The 20,519-nt window shown below is 47.8% G+C and overlaps 1 protein-coding gene across 1 annotated transcript in view; it reads right to left on the bottom strand.

Annotated features, from left to right (window-relative positions):
• The window catches only part of LOC118206649 (mitogen-activated protein kinase kinase kinase 1-like), a 24,509-nt gene extending 3,990 nt beyond the window's left edge, over positions 1–20,519 (bottom strand). Inside the window, exons 1-18 of the mRNA XM_035379583.1 lie at positions 19,980–20,519; positions 11,506–11,656; positions 10,791–10,985; positions 9,981–10,181; positions 9,363–9,479; positions 8,783–8,931; positions 8,177–8,301; positions 7,142–7,223; positions 6,387–6,576; positions 5,764–6,021; positions 4,991–5,112; positions 4,225–4,316; positions 3,793–3,985; positions 2,229–3,444; positions 1,843–1,995; positions 1,384–1,546; positions 882–1,013; positions 409–551 (exon numbers count right to left, since the gene is read on the bottom strand). Coding sequence (XP_035235474.1) covers positions 409–551; positions 882–1,013; positions 1,384–1,546; positions 1,843–1,995; positions 2,229–3,444; positions 3,793–3,985; positions 4,225–4,316; positions 4,991–5,112; positions 5,764–6,021; positions 6,387–6,576; positions 7,142–7,223; positions 8,177–8,301; positions 8,783–8,931; positions 9,363–9,479; positions 9,981–10,181; positions 10,791–10,985; positions 11,506–11,656; positions 19,980–20,464 — 4,167 coding nt within the window. The 5' untranslated portion in view covers positions 20,465–20,519. The remainder of the gene's footprint in view (positions 1–408; positions 552–881; positions 1,014–1,383; positions 1,547–1,842; positions 1,996–2,228; positions 3,445–3,792; positions 3,986–4,224; positions 4,317–4,990; positions 5,113–5,763; positions 6,022–6,386; positions 6,577–7,141; positions 7,224–8,176; positions 8,302–8,782; positions 8,932–9,362; positions 9,480–9,980; positions 10,182–10,790; positions 10,986–11,505; positions 11,657–19,979) is intronic.

Here is a 20,519-nt window from a genome sequence, read left to right as displayed (position 1 = left end):
TGGAGCCCAGGCCTACCCAGAGCTACATATGCGTGTACTGGAAAGGACCCTAAAATTCTGTGTCCGCTTCATTTGCCAAATACAGGCACAACAAACATGTTTTTCCAACATGCAGGCGGACGGCAGAAGCTTGTTTAACGACAAGTGTGATGTCATCGCCTACCCTCACTCAAACAAGCCCTGTGGGGTTAAAATGGGGGTGAAAGGTCAGCTCTGTACAAGTAAGCCTGGCTGCGGTGATGTCATCCCTTGTGTTGAGGTCATTGAGGTCTTCAATGTGAAAGCTCTGTTCTGCACACTCAGCACGACCGAAGCACGTCTCAGTGAGATGAGGAAAGCTGCACCACGCTGCAGGATGTTAAACCCCGCCCTCTCTCTGCGAATGAGCATCTTTCCTGCGTTCTTTACCTCGGGTGCCATGAAGGCGATGGTGCCCAGCAGCTGGCCCTGGAACTCCCCGGCCCCCGTGCCCTTAGACGCCAGCCTGGCAGCCGCCCCGAAGTCCGCCACCCGCAGCCGCTGCCCCGTGCTGTCGATCAGCAGGTTGGCACCTTCGCAACACAGAGCAGGGAAGTGTGTAAGGGGGGCGGGGCTTACTGCATGTTAAAGGAAGAGCTGGAGAATCCAGGTACAGAAAGTGAAAGTCCTCTCCGGTATTTTGTTCCACCAGGATTTGCTAATTAGCCCAATTCTTCCCCCAGGAAGTTGAACTAATTAGGGAAATCAGCTGGGCTGAGTTTATGAGTGGAGGAAACACATGGTAGGACTTTAACTTTCTGACCTCTGGACTTTCCACCGCTGGTTAAAGGACTGTCATTGTTTGGGTCTTCTGGACGAGAGCCCAGCAGTGACCAGCAGCCCTGCGGCGTTTGACCCCTGACCTTTGATGTCTCTGTGGATGATCTGGTTCTCGTGCAGGTAGGCCAGGCCCCGCAGCAGCTGGTCGGTGTAGTTGATGATGACGGCCTCTTTGAACGCCCCGTACTTGTTCAGCAGGTGAGAGACGGAGCCTCCTGAGGACAGGTACACAGGTGAGCTCAGAACCGTTACAATACGAGACTTACAAACAGGGCTGGTCGATATGCTGCAACGGTAAATATCAAACGCAGTAAAGATCATCACCACCCTGTAGTGTTCTAGGTTTCTTTTTTCACCCCACTTACAGCAAACTTATAGAACAAACTTTTATTGAAGCTGGACTAGACCAGCTAAAAAACTGGTAGAAATGGGAGGGGGAAAATTCAACAGCGCTAACATGGACAATTAGTCCAGACGGGCAATGGCATGAGCTTGAGACCGCGTTGTGAAACGGAACATCTCTAAATGCACTCATGGCCTAAGAGGTTCAGGCCGCTGCATTTTGGCGTTGAGTTGGGGTCTGACCTGCCATCCACTCCACAAACAGGTTGTAGTTGTTCTTCTCGCAGGTGGCCCCCAGCATGCGGATGATGTTGGGGTGGTTCAGGTGGCTCATCATGCGGATCTCCTCCCGCAGCGCCTCCACCACCTCCTCCTGCTCCGAGGAGGTGTTCCGCACGTACGTCACCTGGGGGGGGGGGGGGGGGAGAATCCATAACAAATAATTTCACAAATTATAAGCCATCCTATATGTACACATTTTTAGCTGTGTTTTAAAACTGTCAACTGACGGTGCAAATCTGATGTGTTCCACAGCTTTGGGGCATAAAAACAAAAGGCGACCTCTCCACTTTATGCTTCACCTTTGGAATCCTGAGTTCCAGGGAAAGCTCTAATCTATTAGCAGGCCTTGCCTCTGATTGGTCACCTGGCCGTGAGGGCCCTGTTGTGAGGGCCCTGTTGTGAGCGCTAGGGCTACTCTACCTGTTTGACGGCCATCAGTGTCCCGGTGCCCACGTCCTGGGCCTGGTAGCAGGAGGAGAAGGCCCCCAGCCCGATCTGCTGACCCTTCAGCCACTCCCCCCCCTCCCTGTAGGGCTGCTTCGCTTTGGTAGGGCCGGGCAGAGTCTCCGGAGTCTGCCAATGAGAACAGTCCATTTTAATTTATTCATATTTACAGAGGCGCGGTCACAAAGACACTTTTCAGTGGAATTACCTACAAGATTATTTGCAAAAAAAAAAAAAAAAAAAAACAGGTCGGAACCCCAAACTAATTATTTTCATTGATGCTGCATCTTCTCTGAAACAGAGCCACATACAGTACAGGAATTATCACAAGACCCCTACGGGGGGAGAGGAGTTGCACTTACATCCGCCTGGATGATGATGACGTCCTCCCCGTTCTCCACCTGCAGCTGAGGAATGGTGGGCAAAGCATCCTGGGACTCCGACATCGCCATGACGATGGCCAGCGCCTCCTCCTCCTCGGCCTCCATCTTCTCCTTGCACTGCTGGTTGTGGGCCACGTCGTCGGTGTAGGCGTGGCCCTCCGAGCCGGCAAGCTCCGGGGGGAGCACGGCCACCTCCGACCGGAAGGTGACGGTGCCGTCGCCCGGGACGACGGGGGCCTCCAGCAGGTCCTCCATGCTGGAGCTGAGCTCGGCGCACCCCTCCAGCCCCCCCGGGCCGTCCTCCTCCACGGGGGTGAAGGCCGTGTCCTCGCTGGGGATGAGGGCCGCGCCCGCCTGGATCCCCTCGCGGCGTGGAGGGACGTCCGGCGCGTCCAGCCCGAAGGCCCTGCCCCCCTCCCCAGGGGTGGGCCGGGACGCCTTTGGTCTGTGGATGTGGCCGGAGGGCAGGGGGTGGGGGGCGTGAGGTGGGCTGAAAACTGGGGACAGTTTCTGCGGCCTGCGCTGGGCGCCGGGGGAGGCGTCGGCCGGCTTGCTGGGGGCGGGGTCTCGCGGTCGCGCCCTGGGGCTCTCGGGTGCCGGGAAGGGCGAGGGGTGGGACGCCGAGGGCGACGGGAGGGAGGGGGAGTGGCTTGCAGAGGGGGAGTGGCTTGAGGAAGGGGAGTGGCCTGAGGAAGAGGAGCTCTGACATTCGCTCGGCGGCCTGCTGCCGTCCTGAATGAAGTCCTTTGGGCGATCAGCTGACACCCCCAGCGCCGGGAAACTCGCGGTAACGGCCGCCAGTCTCTCGGTGAGGTCCTCCGGCCCGGCTCCCGCCATTCCGTCGTGGGCCGCACCATCGGACAGCCGCACGGTGTGGGCGGGGGAGCTGCTTTCGGAGGTCGCGGGGGAGTTCCGGGGGGCGGGCGGCCCGGCGAGGGGGCCGACGACGAGGGCGTGCGCGTCCTCCAGCACGTCCATCTCCTCGGCGATGGCCAGCAGGCGGCGCCGCATGCGGGCGTGGTGCGACGAGCCGCTGCCGCTCAGCATGTCCAGCAGCCGGACGAAGACGTGCGGCACGCGGGCCACCATGCGGGCGGCGCTCAGGAACAGGCGCCGCGACAGCTTGCCCACAATGGAGTGCGAGTTATCGATCGAGCGCAGCGCAAAGCCGAGGAGAGCCATCAGCTTCTGGTACCTAACAAAGATAAAAACAAGATAGTTCACACGTATGCAGTAACTGTCTGCTTGCTGAAAGACGGAGTTATGCTGGAAGCTCAAGAGTAATTAATTGACTGCAGCGTAAAGCTGAGAAGAGCCATCAACTTCTGGTACCTACAAAGATAAAAACAAGATAGTTCACACATATGCAGTAATTGACTGCTGAAAGATGGGAGTTATGCTAGAAGCTCAGTCCCTGCTGAGCTGACCAGATGGCTAAGTGAAACGTTGCTTGTTCTTCACTCAGTAAACAGCACAGAGAATCACGCACACGCTCCCCTCTGTGCAATTATACTGACAGATCCATTTTGCCCTGTGAACGTACCTCTCCACCAGAGTCTGCGAGTGGTGGACGGTCCCGCTGGAGACGATGTGGGGGTAGAATTCGACGGGAAACTCCAGCAGGAGCCGGTCGGTCAGACACAGGCGTCCCAGCAGAGCTTGCCAGCTGCTGGGTTCGGTCTGGGACCCCAGGATGCACTTTAAGACAAAGTCCACCCCTCCAATCCCAATAGATCCTGCGGGACAGAGAAGATGTGGAGATTAGCCAGTACGACCACATCCATGCACAAGGGAGGAGTATTGTTTGCACCCAGTATAATCTAAATACTGGTATAAACTGATGACTCCCCATAATTGGGGAACTGGTACACATGTAAACATAGCCACTGAGTGGCATTGTCTGCATCACGGTGCGTGTGTGTTCAGGAGGAAGTGGGAACTTATGAACGGTTGCTTAGGAACGGCAGGTGTGTACCTGCGTTGAGGATCTCCCTGCCCACCGCCAGCTCCCCCACCTGTCCTTTACTGAGCTCCAGCAGAGTGGACACCGACAGCTGGCTCGTCCGACTGCAGCCAATCACAGCACAGACACGCACTTTGGGTTAGACACCTCAACACTTACGACAGGGAACAAATAATTAATTTTCATACATGGGAAAATAGCTTTGGTTCTTCATGCAACTTTAAAAATATGATTAAATGTGATTTTGATTGCACAGGGTCTTTGAAACATATTTTGAATTGACATTAAAGCCGAGATGGGCTTATCGGTGCAAGTGTGCTCTGTGTAATACCACACTCGGTCACACGATGGCGCTGCCAACTAACAACAACTTTAAGAGAGAGCGTATGGTCAAGATTTTCCTTTAGTCAAATTTTCAAAAGGTTTTGATGAAGCAGTGTCTTCTTTATAAAACTTCCTCATAAATTCCAAAAACATTTTAATAGTCCCTATATTTAGCTTTCCAGCACTGCAACTCTTGCATAGCAATATCTGGTAAGTTTTCTATGCAAGACTGAATGAATGAATGACTTAACATTGCTGAATTTATGAACAAACTCTTAAGGCTGTAGGCAAGCCTATACATAATACACTGAATAGTTCATATGATTAATAACATGCCTCATGCGGCTATATCTGTATCTCAAACATGTGGGTTTAATTCATCATAGCATTGTAATGTCGTAAATTTACGGAACAGAACTCGCTGAGCTGCTTCCGGTTCCCCAGGTGAAGTTACCTGTTGGCGTCGGCGCACTTGACCAGTATGGTTTCCACCACGGGGGAGAGCAGCCGCTGCAGTCTCTCCTGCTCGGGGGCGGTGTGGCAGGTGGTGTGCACCAGCATCGCCCGCAGGGTTTTCTGGGAAAACAGGAAGGAGGGCCACGGGGTTAATCTCCGACAGGAAAGAGAAAATGAAAAGTACACACGGGCGGCGCTGGCGGTCAGTTACAGGCCTGGGGTGGAAAAGCGAGCGACGCCATTAAGCAGGAAGTCTTCACACCTGGTGCAGTCGAGAAAAATAACGACTTAATTTAAATCCACAGATGGTTTACAGGAAGTACGCAGTTAAAAAAAAGTGTTTCCAAAAACATCAAAATTAAATTATAAACATAATTAAAAACACATTACAGGAGAGTGTGATTGAGATTGAGGCAAAATGACTGAGGCAAACAGAATATAAAGTTAAGCATATTTGCCACTGAAAAAGGACAGCACCATGATGCACCTCCTTGTAAGAAAGGCCAAATACAATCACATGACGACTCTTCCACAGGGCAGGAAACTAACTTTTTCATCCACTGGCCATAGTGGCTGGTACATCCTAAAATTCACCAGCCAATGTCAACGTTTTTACCAGACAAATAGATGTTTAGAATTGAGCAGGTGATGGTGGTTATCTGCCAGAGTGGCTGGTAGAGTAGACAAACTCATCACCCACAGATAAAATTTCCCAGCGTTCAGCTGGTGGCTGCCGTTAATTCCCCACCCTGCCCTTCCACAGGTACCCACCAGGGCGGCGACGTAGACCTTGTACACGGGGTCTGCGCAGACCACGGAGAGGACGCTGCAGCAGGACTCCACCACCAGCTCCCCGAGGGCCCCGGACCCTCCCCCAGTGGCCCCCGGCCCCGCTCCGTTGGCCCCCGGCCCCGCCCCGCTGGCCAGCAGGAGCGCCCCGCTCACGTCGTGGGACAGCCGACGCAGGGCCATCTCCCGAATGTTCCAGTTCCGGGAGAACAGGCAGCCCACCAGCTCCATCCCAAAAACCTGCACGTGTGGGACACAAGCATGCGTTAGCACAAAGATGCTCTCTGTCTACACTGCAGTAATTATGCAATGTTCAATAGGGCAACATGTCCTTGGAGCAAATTTTACAGCGTCTATGGCGATAACAGTAATGCACTGTAAGAGCACCTTTCTGTCAAGAAAGCATGCAGATCAATGTCCTTCACATGGGAGTAAGAATACAATAAAATAGGGTTAAAATACATGCAAGTGGGTTAAAATAGTGAACAGAAAGAGAGGGTAAAATGAATGTAATTCACATAAAGGCCTTGTGCAGGATCACGTGGTGCATGTGTGTGTGTGTGTGTGTGTGTGTCTGAGACGTGTCACGCAGCGACGCTGCTCACCCTGACCCACGGCTCGGCGAGCTCGGCGTAGGCCTCGGGGATCTGCTGCACCCCGTAGCGGGGCAGGTTGAAGTCGCCCTCCGGTGGCGACGTCTGGCCGTCGTCGGGGGGCGTGGCCTGGTTCTGCTGCCCTTGCTGCTGTCCGTGATGACCTCCCTCCGCACCGTCCGCCGGGCCGGTCTGCTCGTAGCTGTGGACCCACAATGCCTCACTTCACCTTTCAGTACTAAAGCCGGTCATACTGAAGATTTTTCCCTGGTTACATATTTCCTCAAGAGAGTGGCTGCCTCCTCTCGCTGTTTTTGTAACTTGAGCAGAAAACAATGAGAGAGATTTTCTAGAATGCAGCCCAAAACCAGAAATGTAGAACAAAGATCAAAGCCTGCTCGTCTGGTCCGTGAAACCGCACAGATACCTCAGATGACATTTGATCCGAGACATTTCAAGCGAATGAAACTTAAAACTGCATTTTCAAAACAAATGAACTGAGGGATCTGAACCCGCTGTTTGTGCCGTTTTGACTCCTGTGGTTTGGCTTGCTTAATGGCCTAATTCATCGCAGCTGTAGCACCAACTGCTAAATCCACTCAGAACCAGGTGCGTGCTGCACTTTTAAAACAAACTATTCTGAGTGTGTACTGAACTTGTACATGAACTTGTACAAAATAAACACTGGCGTAATTTTTAAAAAAATACAACTTCCTTGCTTGAGGTTTCAGACAGACGAGTCAGAGTACAAAGACGATGGCCTGTACCTGTAAAAGTCATGTGACTTCCATTTGGTTCGACAAAGAGGGCAAATTAAGGCCTCCTGGTTTCGTCGACATTCTTCTGCCCCTACGACCAGACAGAAGATGAGAAGAAACATTTGGGTTAATACCGACGGTCCAAGGATATACTTTTTAAAAATCCAGTTCTCGGTTACGCACCCAAAACATACGAACGTGAAGTGGTTCACTGTCACAAACTGCTTTCCCTGAAGTCTAAAGGGATTCTTGGGTTATTCAAAATGTAAAACAATGACAGGTTTGACGACTTTTCCCATTTCCAACACTGTTTTACGAGGATATCGAAGCAACGCTGGCATGCACTGCGTATGTAAGTAATTAGGGTGCGATGTGCTGAAATCTAAGAATTCTCACTGGAAACACATCCAAACCTTTGCATTTGAACAGAGCACAGATTTAATACCAAATTTAGTCAGGTTCCACAACAAACCACAACGCATTAGCCAGCCAAAACATTCCATCGGACCCATTCTTCTTGCAGACTTAGTGTGCTATATTTGGTTCCACACTACTTCCAGGTGCAACAATCTCCAGAATATATCAAATTTGAACAAACTGCTGAACAATGATTGTATAAAAGCTCTTAAATTTGACATGGAGTACTTTCCCCAATTACATTCCCAATAGTAATAGTGAGAAAGATATTTTTAATGAAAATAGCCAAGGCCACCCTCCACAATGGAACAATAAAGGTAAATGCAGCAACCCTAAGATCTCACTCTTCTCACTGGTCTTATTTTTTCCCCATATTCTGGTGCAAATAAATACTGTTCTAGAACTCCATTGCACTCAGCCACCAGGAGTGATTGTGACATCAGTATTAGAATGTTCAGTTAAGAACATTCTAATCACATAACTGTGATCTCACATCATAAAAGGGTTAAAGGGCAAAGTCTTTGAGTTGGCTGTTGCCTGTTCATTATGTTGAGCACCGAGGCCCTGTGTTTGTGTGTGTGTGTGCGTGCGTGCGTGTGCGAGTCTGTGGACGGGCAGGAGACTCACAGATGGACATGCAGTGGTGGTGCAGCTTGTTCCTGCAGCCCTCCTCACACACGGTGAGGCTCTCCTCGTCCAGCATGTCCAGCAGGCAGATGGGACACATCTGTTCCTCCTCGTCCTTCAGACTGCTGCTCCAGACAGACAGACAGACAGACACAGCCGAAAGGGCCACAGCTCAGTCACTCATATCTCTATTAATGTCAGCATATTTACTTAATCTGTGTGCAGTCATATTAACCCAAAATGACAAGTAACAAGCAGTGCTGAAAACACACCTGACACAACGAAACTACAAATTATCCACCTGTACCAAATTTTTAAAGGTACTTTGAAGGTACTTGTACTACCATACAATAATCACAGTCAAAGTTTACTATTTAATATTCATTATCTACTAAATTTCACTATAACATTTTTACTATTGCACGATTTTTTCCCCTTTCACCATATTTCAGTAACATGCTAATGGATAAAATGCCAGTATGTGTTCAATTTTGTTTGCACTTAATAAAGTTAACTACATTTACAAAATACGGGGAGTAACAGGAGGCCCCAGAAGGGTTGAGAACTCCCCCCCTCAGCAGAGTCAGGTGTGCTCAGAGCCCCCACCTGCTCTCGGTGCTGGAGGCGGAGGTGTTGGATGCGCAGGACGTGTGCGAGCTGGACAGGCGGGAGACGAACTTCTGAATGGTGCAGCGGGCCGGGGCTTTGATCCGCGAGCTGCGCCGGTTGTGGTACTTCTGGAACAGGCTCTCCACCTGGGAGCAGGAAGGGGAAAAAGCTCACAGACTACAGAGCGAGACGCTGCCCTGTCACAAAACTAAACCATCAGACAGAAATCATTACAAAACATTACAGGCATTTAGCAGAGACTCTCATCCAGGGTGAATTAACCCACTGTTTTTTTTACATAGCATCCATCTTACAGCTGGATATATACTGAAGCAATGCAGGTATAGCACCTTGCTCAAGGGTACAATGGCAGTGGTCATTGGGATTCAAACCTGCAACCTCTAGGTTGCAAAGCCAGTTCTATTATACTACACTGCTGCCCATAATAAAAGATTATCTAGAGAGCAATCATTGGCACTTAACCTAACACTATGCACGTCCCATTTGTTTGAGTAAGTCTGGGAGAAGCAGTTTCATTGGATGTTGAAAACGGGGGCGGGGGGGGGGGGGATTTTACCTCAAAGTTCTTGAGGGTCTTCCTCCAGAGCAGGGGGTCCTGGGGCTCCAGCTGGAAGACCCGGAGCATGACGAAGAGGACGTGGATGCAGAAGGTCCCCCGGCCACAGCTGCAGGTCTGCGCAGAGAAGGTGATGAATAGGACAGTTCCTCCGGTGCAGTTCTGCACAGATCCTCTACATCCTGCATATCCTGCGCAGTACTCATTCTACACACCGAAATCTCCCGACAGAGAGAGTGTTTCTACTGTCGCCGTGTAACTAAGAGACTACACGGCAGGAGCGGACACCCAGAAACCTCAACGGTAAAATGAACAGGCCAAGGAAGGCAGTCTTGCTCGTTTTAAATTAATACAGCGATTTGACAGAAACCTGACCGTTCACAATGTATTAATCCTCCTTTCTGGCAGAGATGGTTCTCATTTATACATATCTGGTTTCTGCAGATACAGAGTGGAACACCTATTTTGTTAAAGTTGCCGAGGCAGTTCTAGGTTATGCTGGTTATTCCTTGAACAGAATAACCAACTACAACTACAATTTTCCTGAATAAACATGCTTGTTCTCTTCATGAGGGTTTGCTCATTTACTGAAATTCATTCAACTTTTACGGTACTTACCTGTGGGCCAATGAAAACCCGGTATTTGTTGTCGGGGCTGTCTCCTCCAACCAGGAAGGAGTTGGGCCCGATCTGCTGCAGCAGGTAGAGGCGGGCCCTCATGACCTTGTTGACCCTGCGGCCGGTTTCCTCCGGGCTGTAGGGGGAGAAGCCGTCCGGAGACGGCGCCCGTCGCGGGGGCGTGACACGCCCGCTCTGAAACTAGCCAAATGAAAAACATGCCATAGAAATTACAGAGGACACACAAAACCCCGCGCACACCAGGCCCGGGGTAATTACATATAACCGAGACAGGCGACAGGTCTAATTAACGGGTTCTCATGTACTGGCTTTGAACAAAGCCATGGTCTCTCAGCACTGTGTGTGACACACTAAACCAGCTCTTAGCGAGGGTGCTAAGTCTCCACGAACACTTAATTCCCTGTGTTTGTTAACAGGATTTTCTTTTTTTTTTACTAGCGTCACTTCCGTGCAGCAGCTGTGTAATCAGGGCTCTACAGTGCCCCCGTTTTAGGAGCATTTGCTCATGAATACTGATGTGCTAACTGGAAAAAGAATTTAGTTAGGAGCACATCTACTAATTGGGATTTATTAGTGCGCCCCTAAATTTTTCAACTTAGGAACACATGCGTTCCCTGGAGAAAATGGTAATGCAAGCAGACACAAATACAGTATATATACATACAGATACATATACACATACGCATACGCATACGCATACGCATAAACATAAACATACATACATACATACACAACACACACACACACACGCACACATACACGTACACGTACACACACACAGTGACTTACGGGGACCGGGGAGGTTCGCTTCATGCGCATCTCCGATTTCCCGCTGGTCTTGCAGGAGGCGGAGGAAGAGGAGGAGGAGGAGGAGGGGCCGGGGGAGGGGCTGCGGCGGCCGCGGGACCGGGGGGAGCTGAGCGGCTGGGCCTCGGCTCCTGCCTCGCCCCCATCCGGGGGTCTCAGAGGGGCGGGTTTCACCACCTGGGGGGGCGGGGGGGGTACGAGGCGTGACCAAGCGCACAGGATGTGTGACCGAGCACGTAGGACACAAGTGATGAAACAGGCAGGACACAGGCAACTGAATGCGAGGACCCGTCTGTCTGTGAGTACGGCCTGTGAACTTCCTTCCCATTTCATCTTCACAATATATGTCGCAAGTCCAGTTTCCTGTTTAGGATCTGCAGTCGGGAAGCATGGGAGATGAACATGTGCGAGTGTGTGTGTGTGTGTGTGTGTGAGAGCGATAGAGAGAGAGAGAGACTGGACGTGAGTGTGTATGTGTGTGAGTGTATGTGTGTGAGAGAGAGAGTGAGAGAGACTGAATGTGTGTGAGTGTGTGTGTGTGTGTGAGAGAGAGAAAGATAGAGAAAGAGAGAGAGAGACTGAATGTGTGTGTGTGTGTGTGTGTGTGACTGAGTGTGTCTGTGGGATCATTCTGAATGTGTGTGCAAGATATGGGAGTTTTTTTAGCGCAGGCACTTTTCCGGACGCCTTGGCTCACCACAGGACCCCGGCGGCTGCGCCTCTCCAGCCACTCGTGCTTCCAGGCGGGCATGCAGGTGGCCTTCAGCTTCTCCCGGATGGTCCGCTCCTCGGGCCGGTCCTCCATCTTCTGCAGGCTGCGCAGGGCGTCCCGACCGTCCATGTCCCGGCTGCAGACAGGAAGTACAGCGACACAGTCATTACAGACAGGAAGCAGCGCTCCCGAACCCGCAGCGAAGGTCACGCTTCCCTACCGCAGGCGGCCTTCAGCACGTTTCCATCCGCGGCCCACGCGATACGTCACGCCGTCCCACAATGTCACAACATAAGCGCCATCTTACGCCGCGTTTGGGAAAAACAGGGTTCTCAAGTGAGTACATGCCCATAGGTACTCCACACTGGTCGAGTTTAGGCTTGGGCCTTTAGTCACAGGTTAAAAAACTAGGCTATACGATACAAAAATACTGATACAGAAAATATGACACAGAAAATACAATGTCAGAATCTCAAATGATTTCTGTGCTCAAACGATGTTCACCACATTTGTGCATAATTTTCGAAAGATTTAAAAAGATCAGCCAGAGACGAAAATCACAGCTTCTAAAGTATGATATAGGCTATCTGGTAAAGAGTTACATCCACAGAAGAAAGTCTGCTAGAATGGCATGTTTTTCATTCACTCTTACAGACACAAATAGCAAGCAAACCCCCCTGGACATGGAGGGAGGAACAATGAACCCTGAGTTCCAAATAAAAGGCCACGGCGAAGCTCCCTGCCTCTCGTATGACAGCTATCCCACAATGCACCGGGAGGGGAACAAAGGCCCACTGTGCTGCCTGCGCAGGTGAGCCCTGGGATACCTGGCGGCGGGGACTCGATTTCAGACTCAGGTGTGTAAGCGGAGCCTGGCTCGGGTACGGCCAGGGCCTCTCTCACACGCAGAGCCACGCCCAAAACTCCGGCTCTCACCCGCATACTGCTGCTCTACCCGACTCAATGCACAACACTGGAACTACCGAGCTGTCGACCAAAATAAATTATAAAAAACTTTACTTTTTTTTTTATTACTTATAAATTTCCAGCACTCCACGGGCCACTTGCTAATGAAATTCCAAAAGTAATTTGGAAAATGTCCAGAGATTCCAGTCACTGCGGCAATCTTTCAGCCAAATGTGACTTTAATTATTATCACTCCGGGTCAGCACGTCCATACTTCAATGTGTTTAAGTCATTTAATGTATGCGAGGCCCAGAGATCAGAGCAGAGGCTTCGCTTCCTCCGTTACAGGCGAGAAGAAAAGAAAAAAACAAAAAGTCAAGTTGAGGACAGGAAGAGTGTTGCTGCAGTCAGCCCGCAGAGTCTGGTGCGTCCAGACCCAGGAGTTGAATGGCGGTAAGGATGACTGCGTGCCTCGCGTTCAGCGGCCTGCTGTCTGTGAGCAGAAGGGTACATTATGACCGACTCCAGCCTCCTATGACAGGGTTACGGTACGTGCCCTTTGACCTCAGAACTGCAGCGAAGCTCCTGGTAGGTTCTCGGGCACCACCCTAAGACACGCCCCTTCCACGATATATCGCTGGGCGGCTGACTTTTATAGCGCCCCCAGAGACAAAGGGACTAAAAACACACGGGGGGTGGGGGGGGCGTTCAGGACATGGGTAGGCGGGCTTACGTAACATTTTCAGAATCACAGCCATAACTATTGGCGTGACACACAGTGGGGGTCCTGTCAACACTGGAACAATTTTACTAAACGTCACCGATTGGAACCTTCAAGAAATTCCGCAGAACAGTGTTCAGTCGAAAAGAGAATTAGAGTGAACTTCTAAGGAATCTTATAACCAAATCAAATCTGCACAAAAGGGGGGAAAAAACACAATGACCACAGTGTCCGGTCACTGCAGTTGTCATGTAGGGCTTTGTGATGGAATCGCGATTATGGTCACATGGTCTTGCGCAAACAAAAAAAAAAAAACCACCATGGCCTTAAAGCTGAGCTACACCTCAAGAATGTAAGGACACCACTCAGTATTTCCTCCAAGATGACGGCCTGAAATTCAAAGAAATTAATCTCTAAAACACGCGGGGGCGGGGGGGGTTGGAAGGAAGGAAGAGAGTTCTCCGTGTTGGTTACAGCCAATGGCTGCAGGCCAAAACCTGGCATGCCAAACTCAAGGAGGCTCGGATTTTTTGCCAGTTTACGGGTCACCATTCAGCCAGCAGACCTACACCTGCAACACAACGTGACTCAACTTCCCGTCAAAATAATGACCTCAAGTTTATCAGAGCATCAGGCCCTCTCTCCTTAAACAAAGAAATGTCACGGCTGCCAGCTAATCTACAATATCTACCCACATAAATAGCTCCAAGCATGTTTAATTAAAGTGTGACAGCTCCAACAGCTCACTTTGACATTACACACAGATTTGCAGCCACAGATGCAGGATGGAAAGATGAGAGTTCACCACACTCACGCAGGTGAAATTTCAAACTGCCATCATCAGAGCTGCCAAGAGCATCACATAAACGGCTGTAATGAACCTGTACATGTCCGTGATGGGCTAATACTACAGGGGTTTGAAGTACTGTATGTTCTGGGTGCTGTTCTGTCTTTGACCACGATGGGCTTCAATTCAGAGATGCTTTGTGCGGTGAAAATAAAAAGTAGAAAAGCACTCAAAAAGGTAGTGGTTTTAGATTCTTCTTTTTTCTTTGGTGAACACTCAGAATGTAATGGCTGTAATGTTTGAGTAAAAGTATGTTGTGACCTCCCACTGTAAAATAAATAAAGACCAAGTCACTGTGACGTCACCCATAGGCTTCCCATGGGCTTGGTGAAATGCATATTAAAACTGTGGAACTGCTGGTTCTGGTTCTACCTCTATTGGTTCTGACCAATGGACGAGAATTTCAAGGCGTGCTATTGGTCCACTCCAAGTCACATGTGAGGAAGACTGGATTCATACAGCACAGTAATCTGTGCCAGTTCTGTGCATGGCCTCTCTGTCTGCCAGAGGGAATTTTTCCCTGTTCAAACGGACTCAAAATGGAGGTCAAGGTCGGGGAGAATTACTGATTCTCTCCCGCCCTGAGGGGGAGGGGGAAAAAACCTACAAAAACATTTCACTTCCTTTGTTTTGTATTGCAAAAACCTTCCCAGAAGAACCTGGGAGGTTGGCGTAAAGATGGTTTTTCCTCAGTAAAAGATATGCGCTACCCTAATGCATTCTAAAAGTGCTGAGTAATATCCTTATTTGCAATCCTCTTTGTAACAGGCCACAATCATTTGCAGAAGTCACTCACAGGCCTATTATGTCTAATGAAGAAGAAGGGGACTGTTGTCTCCAGAGCTATTCTCGCTAGAGACGGTCAAATGTCATCTTGTCATTACTGACCACAATGCCGATAAGTACAGTGCCCCATTTGTTAGAGTGGTTGCTGTGGTCTATAGTTTTTAGGCTTCCTATAACCTCCTAAGATCCAGAAATTCAATTTACCCTGTCGGGCACATAGTGCAGCACGGGTTAGCAAGCTGTTCAAGAGACATAAAAATAGGACTTCAAAATGGTACTAATCTAGATTTTCACACAGGAAAATCAAATCAAACGACACTGCCAAGAATAAAGATGTTCGCAAATTCATACAAGTAGGTCATGTGTTACTCAGTTTACAAGCAGGATACCATTTTGGCTCAAAATGTTTCCTGCAAAAACTGTAATCTCGCATTTGATATTCCTCCCTATACTTACATACACCGTGTCCGGAGCCATAGAAATGCATCCTCAGACTCATTACAGAAGGCTAAATTCAAATGAAAACTTCATCAAATTAAACAGAAAAAAAAACAAAGACCGATTGGTGCTGACACCTATCGACCAATGACTGCGGTTTCCCACTGAGAGCCTGACACAGCCAATCAGCACGATCCCCTGGAGACCAAACCCCATTGGACAAGCAGCTCTAAATGATTAATCACTCTACACCGAACACCTGGTCATGTCGACTTGCGCACAATTCATCAAATGAAATCATTAGCGATTACAATATAAAATAATAGACGTAACTGCAGCTCTCCTGAGATATGGTTAATCACAACCTTGATGTACAGATCCAGAGCCGACCAAAGCCATCCAGTGAACAGCCGTTAATGGCGACATATGGACTCTATACTCCACGGTTGTAAATGGGATGGGATGGCAGCAGCTGCTGTAGACTACGCATGACACACTACAAACGGCAGACACCGACAGGGGCCAAGTTCATTTTTACATGCCAGCCAAATAAATCTACTGAAAAAAAAATGACAATGAGCCTTCGGGCAAATTAACATTTTGCATTGGACCCACCTCCATGTAAAACCTGAGGAAAATATGCAATGCACAACTAAATATGACGTCTAGACTTTTTTGTGTTTTTTTTTTTCTTCTCCTTGTTAGATTGTTCAGTTTGTCAAATGATTGTAGTGCGTCAACACAGAACAAAACAATATCTAATAAAGGCATTTTTGTGGTAAAGAAAGGGAGCGGCAGCCTGATCTCTACACTGTTAGAAAATGAGTTTCAGGATGAGCTCCAGCTGGAGGACTTTATCGGGAATCTGACCGGCGTTCCGCCATCCCGACCGGAGAGGCAGGACTCCTACACCACATCCGCTGGAAATGAAAACAAAAAAATTAACCGAGGCCCTGCGGGTTGGGAACACCCATTCGAGACATCCCCGGGTTCTTCCGTCTCAAACGAAACTCCTCCGGCAAAGAAAGAAAAAAAAAAACAAACAAAAAAAACACACAAGCCAACACAACCGACAACACAACGTAAGCTGTGCCACTAGCCAGATTTTTTCCCCTTCGCTGCTATCGAGGAGTTATCCATTATCAGCGCCAAACCACAGCATTGTCATTTAGCCTAATTGTTGACGATTTTTTCTATCAAGCAGTGTTGCAACATCTGTGAACAGGGAAACAGAAATCTGAAACTTCACAATAGGCAAAGAGATCCTACACGTACTTCACATAACTTTCATACTTTTCCATCCAAATATCATATTTCCAGGGTATTGTTATAATGTAGGCCTATATCCTATACTATCCAGTCCATGGTTCAGGACTTTGACATACTGTAAATGATTCTTAATACCCAGGGGTTTCTAAAACATGTTCCATTGTAACAAAAGTGAAAAGCTTGTTTGATAAATACACCCTTATTGAGTAGTTAGCCTATTTAAAAAAACACAAACAAGGAATAGCTTGAATGCTCCAAAGTACGCATATGTTGATATTTAACATAGACATTTAAGCAGTAACCATAACAGACTATAAATGGTTTTCTCGTAAAAAAGCTCTATTCAGCTGCTATAATTACAAAACATTGCACCAATATATTAGGTGAGAACATACTCTTTCAATTAATTTTAAGATTAAATAACCTTTAGGAAGTAGGCTAACTGAGGAAGTTGTGGGACAATTTAGAGATTAGGGAAAAGTGTTTTCATACTATAGTTACACGTTTATTAGTTTTCCATTCTTTGGGAGAATTCAGTCAGTTTAGGCCTATTGTGGTCACAGTAAAGATGAAAATCAGCTGTCTCATTAGATCTGTCCTCTAGCAATGTTCAGCAAAGGGACATTAGGCTATTTGCAAACATTAATTTGAGTTCCCAGAATGCCAAAACAAACATTTAGAACACTGCACAATCTTTACACAAATGTTTTGAAAACATTTTCAGAAGAAATGGTTAGCCCACTTGCAAGTACATGTTGTATTCAGACTCAAATAACAATAAATCTAATGAAAACTGAATATGAAAAACATTTTTATCAAATTCGTTTCGGTTCCCCAGGAAACCCCATAATCTCAACCACTAATAAAATGAAATCCACATGTGCTCGGAGAAGACAAAGAAGCATGTTTCTGTGATAAGGAGTGTTCTGAAAACATTACAACAGAAAAAAATGTTTTGCCATGTCTCCATAGATACAAATGGTCCAGGAAAAATAATTTTTCACTAACAAAACAAAACATAGCCTCTGAGATACAAAATAGATTAACTATAAGACTTTGAATGAACCTTCCTTCTAAGGTCTTAGTGAAAATACTGAGCTGAAAGAAATAAACTGCTTCAATATGTAACCACCACTACAGATCAGAATCAGACCATTTTCACAACAAAAAATACATATTAAAAAACCTCCCACAACTGACCCTTTCCCAATGTGCTGATTTCTTGCATACACTTTTAAATAACATAAGAGTAATAAACAGATAAGCCCGAGGAAGCGTGACATCTTTCACAGCGGATTTACCTGAAGCAGCGTCTTTCACAGGCTTTTCTCCCGACAACGGGACAGGGATTAGGTGAATCCGTGAATTTCTGACTCCAGGTGTCTTCCCGCCATCTTTTCTACGAGGTGCCGCTACAACCACACGATGTGGAACTGTTCCACGCGATGCGAGAGCTCTGTGCGGAGGCTTGCGCAAGCTAACGAGGAACCAGGGGCTGGGGGGGGGGGGGGGGGGGGAGGTAGGGGGGCGTGGAGCGGTCCTGCTCCCCCACCAGCGAATGCCAACTAGGTGAGAGCTCAAGGTGTATATGATTCAATTACCGTTACACAAACATGGGCAGATTTTCTCTTTCTTCTCCCTCATCTCCTAACGGTGCGCCCCTCTCCTCTCCTCTGTTCCTTCCCCTGGAAGTCCGTTGCGGCCCCACATCTGTTTCAAATCTCTGGACATCGGAGTCCATAAAATACCTGCGAGCTCTCAGCTCTCCCTGTGGCCCTGCTCGCTCACTCTCTCTCACTCTCTCTCTCTCTATCTCTCTCTCCGTTCCTCAAATGACGACCGACCTCAACCACTCCTCTGCTTCGTGCCGTACGATCGTTCGCTTGTCCTGTTGTCATTGGTGGAACAGGCGACCGGCCACCTCCAGGACAGTAGGCATTCACTACCTTGCTCCACCTTCAGAGGAGTAACCTCCCCGCTTAGAACGGCCTGTTCAGCCTGTCATTTGGCTCCCACTAATTCAACCCTGAAACAGTGCAAATGGAATTTGGAGTATCGGACAACTGCCTGGAATCAATGTCATACCAACCCTTTCCGTTGTTATCCTTCTAATCACTTGATTTTACTTAAGAGACTGCTGCCCTCCTTTTCTCATTATTTGCATGCCGTTATAGGTTTTTAGAAGCTTCAAGAGATAAACAATGAATTACAGTTAGTCTAAACCTGGGCCTTTCATCCCTGAGTATTGGTTGAAGTACAATGTTGTGCTTCTTCAAATTAAGGCACAAATGACACAGATACCTCAAAATCTGCCTCAGTTTACTTTTTTTTGTCTCATGGTGTGAAAAGGACTAAAACAAAAAATATATGCAATCATATTTCTAAAGCAATTTAGAATACGAAACGCACAAAAACATTACACCAGGCAGTTCATAAATGGAAAATTTAGGAGGGACAGCATATTTAAAGTATGGAAAATGTTACACTGAGTGAAGTCTAATCATAAGTATGAACATATGTTTTCACTTTTTATCAATAAAGCTGTCATTCATTCCTCACACTATAGTTTTGTTGATAATTTTGTATAACAACATTGTAACCCTTGCACTTACATAGCTAAATGTACTAGTAAAAGTCAAAAATGTCTCAACTTGAGTAGTACAAGAGTAGCCTGCGTTGTTTCCCAGTTATATGCGCAGACATTACACGTGATAGATATTTAGGAGTCGTATGATAGAGAGCCAGAGATAGTAATGAAATAACATCGGGGTAAATCCTGTAATCTCACAGGTAAGCAGTACTTAGCAGGGTTAGGGAACAGCGCCCTTTAAATTATATTTCCCACACACAATCCTAGACAGTTCCAGATGAAGATGAGAAAACACCCGCCATAAACATAAATACAACTTTGTAGAAGTGTTATTTCCGTTGTTGTGTGCACCGTTAAATTTTCGTATACATAAAGTAAGTACATCAGCTAGCTGTCCACAGTCATAAAAATAAAAACGGGGTTTATATCGTTAGCTGCTTAGCTAGTTACATGACATTGGCTCATTAGAGTGATGACTTATTGAACGACATTGCCATTATTGATTTATGTCCTTTAATTCACTGTTTCGCAAACAACGTTCTTGTCATTTGTTTCTCTGGGAGTATGACGGAGAATCTGACAGCCGCATTTTCCTGAATAAATCATGGATGCGCTAAAAATCAGAATAAAAGTAGCCAGTAATAGCCAGCTAACTAGTTTAGCCAGGTCCGCCAACATAATATCAGGTAAAAGTGCTAGCTTTACAATCTAGCGAACTCCAAATTCAAGTGTACCCAACTAGCTACTTATGCCATTTAAAGAAAGAAGTAAAAGTAGTCCAAAAAAGTTCAGACATTAAAAACATGATTATGGGTGGCTGGATAACGGGTTCCACCATACAATCAACATCCGCTCATATTTAGCTAACGATAGCTAGCCCCAATTCCACCATGGTCTCTTACCCATTTTGTGAGGATGCTATCTCCAGAGTTCCGGTGGCACCATTATCCGCACACTGGTGGTCACTTTTAAAAGAGGGACTAAACAATTCCTGAGCGCCAGTAGGCAGATAGCTAATGTTGCTAGTATTGCTGTGAAACGGATGATCGATGAGTGAAGTGCTCTGTCTAATTCTGTGGCTTTGCAGGGAAGCGTGAATTCCGCCGGGCGAGGAAACGGAGAAGAATTGCAGCTCTGCCGACAAGCGAGCCCTCTCAGTCTCCGGTGACAGCAGCAGCGACTCGGGTTTATCCAGATCCACGCTTCTCACTTTCCTCAACTCTTTGCGTCTCCACTGGGAGTTTTCCCCGGTGCCTGTTTTCGCTGTTCTCGTATTGCTTGAAAGATTAGAGTCATTTGAATCACTGTTGGAGACGCTTCCACAGTCTATGCCGTTATTCAAATCTGATATTCCCGACGACGAGGTACGGCTCCCCGCCGCCGCCATTTTCTGCGCCGAAGCTTATTTATCATTCACATTCAATGGGAGAGGGAGTGTTGGG

The sequence above is a fragment of the Anguilla anguilla genome, chromosome 10 (assembly GCF_013347855.1).
Source record: "Anguilla anguilla isolate fAngAng1 chromosome 10, fAngAng1.pri, whole genome shotgun sequence".
In the NCBI taxonomy this organism is placed as follows: domain Eukaryota; kingdom Metazoa; phylum Chordata; class Actinopteri; order Anguilliformes; family Anguillidae; genus Anguilla; species Anguilla anguilla.
This window is presented reverse-complemented; position numbering and strand designations above follow the sequence as displayed.